The sequence below is a fragment of the Vicia villosa genome, linkage group LG6, assembly GCF_029867415.1.
Source record: "Vicia villosa cultivar HV-30 ecotype Madison, WI linkage group LG6, Vvil1.0, whole genome shotgun sequence".
Taxonomy (NCBI): domain Eukaryota; kingdom Viridiplantae; phylum Streptophyta; class Magnoliopsida; order Fabales; family Fabaceae; genus Vicia; species Vicia villosa.
In genome coordinates, this window is record NC_081185.1 from 16,598,427 (window position 1) to 16,609,380 (window position 10,954).

General features: G+C 28.6%; 1 protein-coding gene and 1 long non-coding RNA gene across 2 annotated transcripts; both read left to right on the forward strand.

Annotated features, from left to right (window-relative positions):
• Window positions 1-443: 443 nt before the first annotated feature.
• LOC131611284 (uncharacterized) lies at window positions 444-1,089 on the forward strand. Its single transcript, XM_058883354.1, has 2 exons — window positions 444-598; window positions 770-1,089. The coding sequence occupies exons 1-2, from the start codon at window positions 535-537 to the stop codon at window positions 1,015-1,017; spliced, it is 312 nt and encodes a 103-aa protein (XP_058739337.1). The 5' UTR covers window positions 444-534; the 3' UTR covers window positions 1,018-1,089.
• An 8,135-nt stretch (window positions 1,090-9,224) lies between these two features.
• LOC131611285 (uncharacterized) lies at window positions 9,225-9,791 on the forward strand. The gene is made up of 2 exons (XR_009286827.1): window positions 9,225-9,342; window positions 9,490-9,791. It is a non-coding gene; the product is annotated as an uncharacterized LOC131611285 (long non-coding RNA).
• Window positions 9,792-10,954: the final 1,163 nt, after the last annotated feature.

The window sequence follows — 10,954 nt, forward strand, 5'->3', positions numbered from 1 at the left end:
AGTCATTGTAATATATCTTAAGACGATTAGTCTGATAATAAGAGTTAGAATCTAATATTAATGGTTGACTAATTAACTACAAACACGAGAGGGAGGGGTGAATTGTGATATTTGAAATTTAAAAATAATTTATTAAAAAGTTGGTTTTTAAAACGCTTATATTAGTTTCAATAAACAAATAGAGAAATGGCAGCAAAAATATACAATTAAGAAGAATAAATCAAATATAATATATTTAAAATATTTTTTATTATTAATTTTTTTCATAAATGAAAAAGGATTTTGTTTTGACTAGCTCTATTTCTAAATATATGACCCTCTTTATAAAATCACATAATTAACAGTCTTTATAATAGTGTTAAATTTAGAAATAACTTTATAAATAAAGACCAAATGTATTAACAATATAAATTTTATCTTAGTAATGCATATATAAGTGTGTTCCTGTCCTCTTATTTTTTCCCAACTTTTTCAAATTTTTTCCTTTAACATTTTCATATTTTATCTGATAATATTGAGTTTGTTAATATCATCATGAAGCTAGGAAGCATTCTCCTTCTTGTGGTTGCTTTGATTCCTCTCTTCGACCTTAGCTATGGTACATTATTATTATTATTATTATTATTATTATTATTATTATTATTATTATTATTATTATTATTATTATTATTATTATTATTATTATTATTATTATTAATATTATTATTATTATTATTATTATTAAGAGCTATTGATCATATTAATTTTTCTTATAATGTTGTACATGTAGGTCAAGAATCCAATATCAAATATTGCCCTAAAGTTCTTACGGGATTGAGTGGTGACTGTCTACATGCTCAACGTGACTGCAATGCTGAATTCAATGCAAGGTTTAAAGGTGCTGAGGCCCGTCGCTGTAGATGTGACACTACTGTTAATACACACACATGCTCATGTTGTATAGTTTGTGGAAAGATGGAACATGAGAAAAATAAGCTTTTTTTAGGTCAAGATGATTATTCGACTGAATGCTTATAATTGAAAAATTTTAATTAATAATAATAACCTCACATCTTATTGTATGAGGTTTTATATTTTGAATCTGTTACATTTTATTTTTTTAGTACAGTATATTTTAATGTTTGATTGAATAATGACAAACTCTTTTGTGATTTAAGAACAACCAAATGAATCTTTAAAAAAATCTAAAATGGAGAATGTAATAAAATTTTCTAATTTTAATATCATATTTTTTTTCTTTTCTATTGTATACTTATTCATTTATGGATGTATTTTATTAATTTATCTATCAACAATATTTAAAAGAACTATTAAAAAATTATAATTAATATTAAACTGAATTTTTTTTTATTTTTTGAATGATAAAATATTTTTAATAATAATGGGAAAACAACCTGGTAAAATACAAACAAAAACAACATGCATAAAGATTACGAAAATAACAAAGCAAATACAAAAAATAGTTGTCACAACATAAGCAATAGAAGAACACAACAAAAATAGTATTGAAAACAACCAAGGTGAAGAGAAATGAAGGCCCGAGAAACACCCGCACACCAGAGCACCACACATTAAAACCCAGACTAGAGTTCAAAGACTAGAGAGGAACATGCCAGAAGTCTTGATTCGCTATTGGTTTAAAAACATGATTGGGTTTTGAGACCAGTCAGAGAAGGAGCACGTCCACAGAGGATTTATTAATGAACCAATTAAATGCTAATCAAATATTATTTTCCTCCACTTTTTCCCATTTGTTGACATATCATAAAAAAACTTATTATTACGAGCTGACAAGATAGACCACACCATAATATGCTAGATCATAATAAACTTACCTATAAACTTAATCGTAGGACCTAAAGAAAAGAAAACCTCAAACAAAATTCTAGGCTTGCTAGGAAGAGCCATATACGCCCAAGCCACCTAAAGATCATATATTAGACAGACCAAGCAAAACTGCAAGTACTAAACACACAAGAGGCCAACTCAATACCTATCTCGCATAAGATGACAAGAAAAGACCACCACCTTTTATGGAGTAATGCTCTCCCAAATCAAAGGCAAAAAAAGGAAGAACACTAACACAATGGATATCAGAGATAAGAGCAAGTCTAGATTGGATTTGATAAGCAGGTGCCACAGAGAAAACACTATCTCTAGTATGTCTCCAAATCCCCTTATCATTCTCCAAAGAAAGATGAACCTCTTGGAGAGCGAAGAAGAACTCACCAACCATAGGCTCCTTTTGAACAAAGAACAATCTCCTCCAAGTCAACCTCCCTTGATCCAACCTCCCAATTTAACCCAAAGTCCCAATTTGAATTTGGGAAATAGAAAAGAGTATCTAAAATATAATTTTAAGAAGGGTGTTACCTAGGGGTGTAACTGGTTCGGTTTGAACCAGCTTTTCGTTGAAAAAAGATTTGGTCTGATGATATCTCAATCGTTTTGGTTTGGTTTGGTTTTAAACATTTTTAAAAAATGGAATTGAACCAAACTAACTGGTTTGGTTTGGTTTAGTTAATCGATTTACAATGTTTTTTCAAACATTATCTTCATCATTGTATTCTCCACTATCGCATTTTTTGGTGTATTTTATCCTATTATTTTTTAAAATGATTTATTTCATGCACTATTTTTTTAAACAAATTACAAGTTACTCTTAATTCATACGAAAAGTTACATGATTTCCATTCTTCTTAAAATAAGTTCACTATCAAATATAAAAGTTAACATTTGGCATCAGAAGGTTGCGAAGGGATTTGAAAGCTTAACAAATAGAACACAACAAAACACGTGTCAATTAATATGTTTCACACCTCAAACATATATGGAAACTATTTTGTCTCAAAACTAGAAGGAATTTTGTTGAATAAGAAAAAAAAGGTAAAAAAATGAAAATTAACAAATAAAACTTGAACATGAAGAAGGAAACGATAACATATCAGAACGATGATAGAGAGAGCCGCAGTTGTGACGAGTAGCAAAAGCAGTAGTTCAATGAAAGGAAGGTTTTTTGACTTATTATTTCTACTTTCTATGTTTTGGAGTTTGGTTTTAGATGTATGTTTTTTAAAAGGAAGAAAGTGTAAACAAAGATGGAGAATGGTTGGACCTATACAAAATTTGGATTTAACGATGGGTGGAATAAAAGATTTAGTGCGTATTTATATTCAATTGTTCAGTTTATCGGTTCCTAAAAACTAATAACGAGAACTAAACCAAACCATATATGTTTTCATTGGTATGGTTCGGTTTTAAAACTGAACAAGAAATAATTAGTTTCATTTCAGTTTAGTTTGGTTTCGAAAGTCGATTTAGTTGATTTTTTCTGATCCACTAACACCGTTACTACCTTGCCAAGGATCTCCTTAGAAGAAAGTCAAAAGCCTAGACCATATGTTTTAACTCAAACTCAACCCAGTTCAGTGGGTCATCTTTCTTGGATCCCATAAGGGACACTCCTTTCCACTAAGTGGAAAAAAAGTGATGCCCCGTGGACCTCCCACCATACTAGAGGGAAATAATGGAAGCGTCATACCGGAATGAAAGGATATCAAACCATAAATTAAAGGCATTTATCAAGAGCCTCCATATCCATTTGGATAGAAGAGATAGATTAACTATCCAGATATTTTAACTCCTAGCCCACATCCTTCTTATACTTACAAACATCGAAAAATATTAAATTGAAATTTGTAAACCTCATGTTTAAAGACAACAAATTATGCAAAATGTGATATATAAAAAGAAATTAAAAGATTTTTTTACATACATCTCTTTTAGTTCATTAATCAATTCTATTTTTTTTTCAAAATCATTTAAACAATTGTCAATATAAGTCTTTTTAAGTTATTGGTTAATAAATAACAACAACTTGTTTACATTTGAAAAAAAATACAAATAAATACCGCTTCCAGGAGTCGAGTCTTGGACTAACAACTTGCACCATCCTAGCCTAACTAGAAATTATCAATCGAGCTACTCCACCCACATCAATCAATTGTTAATATCAATATGAAATAAATAGTGAAAAAAGATTTTTTTTAAAGACAAGATAGTAGAAAAATAGTGGAGAGATTTCTATTCAGAAATGTAATATAAAATGAAATAAGGAGAAATCTCCTTAAAATAAAAAATTATTTGGCTCAAAAAGGGAATAAATCACGGGTTAAATAAATAAGTTAATCGATTAAAACATCTTTTAATCCATTAATATACTTCAAAAAAGCTGCAATCCTTATTCTGAAAAAAAAGGAAAATCTAAACAAATAGATACTTTAATTGATTAATGGAATTTATAATCAATTAGAAGGTGTTTCTTGTTTCTTTAATCGATTGGATAAAGTCCTATCACGGACACCAACCCTAGAACCATCTCTTATGATGGTTTGAAGACTGATTTAGTTCTGACTGATTCAGTCTTGTCACCCATAAGTAATTCCTCAAATTGAGATAATCTCTGTTTGTGCTTCCTCATAGGTGTCTGTGCTTCAATAGCTTCTGGTTGAGCAACTTCTGAGACTCCATTTTGCTATGGAGTTCTACGGCAGGAGAAACATGGAAAATTCCATTCTTAGCAAACATCTTCTTAAAGTGTTTATTCTCAAATTATCCACCATGGTCACTTCTAACCTTGACAATTCTGAGACTCATCTCATTTTGCACTTGGTTACAGTTATGGTGAACACATAATGTGACTCATCCGTGTGTCTAAGAAACTTAACCTGAGTCCATATGCTATAATCATCAACAATGACTAATCCGTACTTCTTTCCATTGATTGACGCAATTTTCACTGGTCCAAACAGGTCAAAATGCAGAAGCTCTAATGGTCTGGAGGTAGAAACAACATTTTTTGCTTTAAAAGAAGTTTTTGAAAACTTGCCATTCTGACATGCTTCACAAAGAGCTTCTGAAGAGAACTTCAGATTAGGAAAACCTCTGACTAGATCAAGCTTTTTTAGATGAGATATTCTTCTTATACTAACATGGTTCAATATTCTGTGTCAGGTCCATTGCTCTTCATTGAAAAATATAAGACATTTTACATTTTTCTCTTTAAGATCAGAAAGTCTAATCTTATAGAGGTTGTTTTTCCTTTTGCCAATTCATCCTTCTGACTAACAGTTTTACATGATTCTTGATTAAAGATGATGTCCTAACCACTGTTACTTAATTGACTTATAGATAGTAAATTATGCACTAGACCATCAACAAGTAAAACATTAGTTATGGAAGGAAGAGAGCCAGTACCTACAGTTCCGGAACCTATGATTTTTCCCTTTTGTTCACCTCCAAAACCCATGACGCCTCCAGGCTTAAGTTCCATACTTTGGAACATATACCTTCTTCCTGTCATGTGTCATGAGCAACCATAGTCCAAGTACCACGATTGGTGTTTTAGTTGAGAAACTAAGGATATTTCTTTTGAGTCTGACTCGAATTCTACTTCATCTTCTGGACAGATCATCACATCATAAATTCTAACATGAGCCATCAACGCTATGTTAGCACGTTCCTCTTCAGATTTGTCTTCTGAGGAATCATAAGAATTCCAGGTTTCCATGAGACCTTTCTTCTTTCCTTTGAAGATCTTCTTCTTAGGATTCTCCTTCCGGAGCTTAGGAAACTCGTTCTTGAAATGACCTGGCTGTTTACACCCATACTAGAAAACTTCTCTGCTACTACCAGACTTCCTTAGCCCAAAGGTAGACTCGAAGCGACCACTTGTCCTTCTAACTTCTCTGAACTTGTTGCCTTTCTTTTTCTTCCAGAGTTGCTCGACTCTTCTGGAAAGAAGTGATAACTCATCTGCTTCTTAACCATAATCTTTTGATGAGTCTTCTTCCTCTCCAACTTGAAGAGCTTTAGTCTTTTTAGACTTTTTGACGCACTTTAGAGCAACATATTTTTCTCTTTTCTGAGGTTCATCTTGTTTCAGCTCTATCTCATGACTTCTCAATGAGCTGACAAGTTCTTCAAGAGAGGTGTTGTTCTGATAATCTTCTTCACGTGATTCGGGGTAGAATACCCTTTGTTTAGGGGTCTAAGACCTGCAACAAGAGTTTGGAACCTTGAGAACATGTTCTTAATGGTTTCATCCTCTTCCATCTTGAAAGCTTCATATTTTTGAATCAAGGCAAGAGCCTTGGTCTCTTTTACTTGAGCGTTTCCTTCATGAGTCATTCTCAAAGAATCAATTATAGACTTATCAGAGTCTCTATTTGTTATCTTTTCATAATCGTTATAAGAATTTTCATTTAGCATAATGGTTCTAACTTTATGATGATTGTTATGCTCTTTCTTTTACTGGCCGCTCATACTTCTTCTTTCGACATTGTTTCTTCTAGCATGAACAAGATGTTCATAGCCATCGACTACCATATCCCATATATCAACATCATAACCAAGAAAGAAACTTTCTATTATGTCTTTCCATTAATCAAATATTTCTCCATCAAAGATTGGAGTTTTAGCATTGTAGTGTTCTCTTTCATTAATAACTGGTGGCGGTGGTGGTGTTGAATTTGTCATAGTATTTCACAGAGAAAGTCTGGATATATATCTGACACGATTAAGTGTTTGATACCAGAACCGGAGCTCTGATGCTAGTTAAAGGTTCGTGAAATATAAGAAAGAGAGGATTTGAATTTGGTTGCACCAAATATAATCTTTTTCGCAACTCAATCACTGCATTAATAACTGAATAAAAATAGATGAACACGATTATTTTTATCCTGGTTCACTGTTAACTAAGTTACTCCAGTCTACCCACAAAGGTAATTTCACCTTATCAACAAGGACTTAATCTACTACAATCCAACTTATTACAGACAACCACAATAAGCTTATGATCAACCTTGTTGACAACCCCAACAAGTTCAACTGATCCTTATCGTGAAACCACTATGACCGGAATCAAAGTCTTCTTCAGAATTCTGACTATCACTTAGTCCCGCAAGGTATCTATCAACCAAGGTTGATTATAAGTGTGTATACAAAGATGCTTCTAATAAGAAGATTACACAATATTTAAGTACAACAACACTATTGTGTTGAAAGTAAGATACGAACAAAAGCTCCTTTCTAAAAATACAAAACTATACAAAGAATATCTCAACAGAGTTTGTGCAGCACTTAGGTATAGTTTTGTAGAACTGATTCGTTGTTCATATTTAAGATACTAAAAAAAGCTCCACGCTTTTAGTTTCTAATTGCAATTCATATTTAAGAAAAACACATCATTTCTCAGGTATTCAAATTCATTCTCATTCACGTGTCAGTTTTCACTCTTTTACTAATTTGAACACTGAAGTATTAACATTGCAGATTAACCTATCCCCGGCGCATCAGAAGCTTGTGTCCACCATAAAAAACACCATTTCATTAATTCACTAATCATTATGGCTTCACTATAGAACATAAACTATCATTCTTCTTTAAATATTTTGTAATTATATATATATATATATATATATATATATATATATATATATATATATATATATATATATATATATATATATATATATATATATAATGAATGTCCATAACCATAACTTTAACTATATAATTTAATTTTTACATAAATTAAAAACTAAATACTTTTGTAATTAATTTAACATAAATAACAATATATTTTATCCTTAATACTTATTATCAACTTTTTGAAAAAATTTCATTTTTGACAAATAAGTTAAAAAAAACCATATTTAAACTAATTTTTATTCTATCTACTTTTGACAAATGGGAAAAGGAAAGTACTTTAATACATTGACCTCTAAATACATGAGCCTCTTGATAAAACCCTATGAAAAAACTAAAGAAAATTGATTAAAAAAAAGTATAAATTTTGGGATAATTGATATTGTTTTCACTTTCAAGAAACAAAACTAAGTATATATATTCCCGTCACAATATTTATTGATCATCACATAAAAAGATTTAAAATAACTAGGGATATATTTGTAAAGAAAGAAATACAATTGAAATTGAAATTATATTTTATAGTAAAAGAGAAAAAAAATAGGTGTTACATTAATACTCTATTCAATAAAGTGACATAATGAGAAAAGACTAAGGGCCTATTGAAATACTTTTGGTTTTTAATTTTTAAAAATTGTTTTTAGAAACCTGTTTTTGAAAAGAGAATAATGAATAAAATATGTTTTACAATTAACTTTTGAAAACTCTTTCTGATATGAGAAAATTAGAAAACTTGTTTGGTTATATAATTTTAAATTTTTTGTAAGAAGAGACTTATAAAACCTATTTAATAATTTAAATTTTCAAATATAATTAATATATTTAAGAAAACATAAATTATATTTTTTTTATTGAAATATAAAATATTCAACAAATATCATTTGTGTACAAATAAAATATTTGTAATATAAATAATAATTAAATTTTTAAATAAATATGTGATTTAGTTTAACTAAATAAATTTGGAATAATAAAGTAGACTAAACGGAAAAATGATTTCTAATCAAATGCTATCATTTTTTAATTTGCTTAAATATTTACAGGGACACAATTTTACTTAATGTTAAATTAAAAGAGTAGGAATATAATGTTTTACTAAAAAGAAAGCATGAAATGTTTTTGAGATTATTGTTTGAAGAATTTTTTAAATAGTAAATCATATAATAAAAAAACAATTGAAAATAGAGTTAAAAGGTAGTGCACTGACAGTGTAATATAGTTTTACATTGTCATCCAATAGAAAGTTATCAATTAGCCATGTCATTAAATTATTTTTTAAATAAAATAGTGGTTTAATTGAATACATGGTGGTGATTGGTTGACAGTGTAAAAATATTTTACACTGTCAGTGCATCATCCCTTTTCTCTTAAAAATATGCTAAGAAAAATAAACGGTACGACTAAAAGAAAGTGTAGGATGGTTGGTGTCTAAAGAAGAAAAAGAAATTATAGTTGTTATCAACTAATTACTATACTGTCATTAATGAAAACTATAAAACTAAAAATTATTTTTGAAAACGGTTTTTAAAAACAATGGTTTCAAACAAGTTTTTTCTTTTCTTTTCTTTTCAAATTTATAAAAACTAAAAAAAAGTTATTAATAACTAATTATGTAGTCAATAAATTTCACTATTGAAAATATTATCTATTGTCCTTTACATTTATTATCAAAATATTGAATCACCTTTACTAATGTATATAAGTGTGTTTCATCCTTCTTATTTGACATTGTCCTAACATTTCCAAAGTTCTATTTTGAAAAGATTGTGTTTGTTAATATCATCATGAAGCTAGGAAGCATTATCATACTCTTGGTGGCTTTGTTTGCTTTTTTCAGTTTCACCTATGGATTAGGTACTATTAATAATATTATTAGTATGTTGCTAAACTTTTACTCAACTGACAAAATTCAATAATATTAGGTCAAACATTAATATTATGGTTTCAATTCGGGTTCTCACGATTGATCAATTTTTTTTCTCTATAATATTTTATATGTAGGTGAAGAACCCAATATCAAATATTGCCCTAGACTTCTTAAGGGATTGAGTGGTGACTGTCTGCATGGTGGTCCAGACTGCTATGATGAATTCAATTCAAGGTATAAGGGTGCACAGGCTCGTCGTTGTAGATGTGAATCTACAGGAAATACACACACATGCTCATGTTGTATAGTTTGTGGATCGATGGAACATAAGAATTATTTTCCTTTTGTAAGCCAAGATGATTTTATCCCTGAATGCTAAAAATTTAGCGAGTTAAATTAATAATAACCTCACATCTTAATTTATGAGGTTTTTTAATTTGGGTCTCAAATCTTAAATTTTATTTTTCTGTCCATTTTAAAATTTGAAATTTGATTAAATAATGACAAACTTTGAAGTGATTTAAGAAGTACAAGATAAAAAAATTTCAAAAATTTGGAATATGTATAAATTATTATAAAGGACTATTTTACATACAACTCTTTTAGTTCGTAAATCAATTGTATTTTTTTAACAAAATCGTTTAATCAATAGTCAATACTAATAAAATATATGTGTTATCGTACTAGTTTCGTCTGTTCTCATATTACACGACACGGTATCTCATTTGTCAGTTTTAAAATTTAATTTATAGATCATAAGCATCAATCGTTATGCATTAGTTCAAGTAGTATTTTCAAAAACAATAGAAATATAGCTAAACCATTTATTAACAATACACATATTTCAGTTTATAAAAATATTTATATCAAAAATACACTTTTACCTCATTGATACACTTGCAAGGACCTTCATTACGATGAATTTTTTATAATTGTTATCTAATAGATAGCTTAATATCTATAAGTCAATCTATATTTGCAAGGACATTCGTTTCAATCAACTAATTCAATAAATAGCTTAGCCAATATAGTATCCCAAATATAGAAATTGCCATTTGTATAGCAAACATAATTAAAAACTAAAGTTATAAAATAGAGAATCATATTAATTTATAATAAAAAAGTACTGGATATATTTATTATTATTTTCTTCAAACATTCTCATTTATAATACTATTAATTTTTTTTATAGATGAAAAGGCATAATTAACAATTTAGTAATAATCATACACAAAATGTATATTAATTGTACTACAAATTTTTAATATTATATATATAAAATGTAAGAATATTATAAAAACAAAGATAGTTTACATTCTTTAATAAAAAGTATAAAGCTTTTACATGAGATGACCCACTGCAGGATATATATATATATATATATATATATATATATATATATATATATATATATATATATATATATATATATATATATATATATATATATATATATATATATATATATATAGATATATATATATAGATATATAATAAACACATTATAAGCACAAGTGATAGTACAGAATATTTACAAATAAAAGTTACATAATTTAGCATCTCTCACTAGGTTACTACCAATACTAAAGAAGCATACAC

What these genes read in the sequence shown, in the direction of transcription:
- LOC131611284 (XM_058883354.1), top strand. Translation starts at nt 535, where the DNA reads ATGAAGCTAGGAAGCATTCTCCTTCTTGTGGTTGCTTTGATTCCTCTC. An exon ending in TCTCTTCGACCTTAGCTATG is followed by an intron (nt 599 to 769) that starts GTACATTATTAT and finishes TTGTACATGTAG; the next exon opens with GTCAAGAATCCAATATCAAA.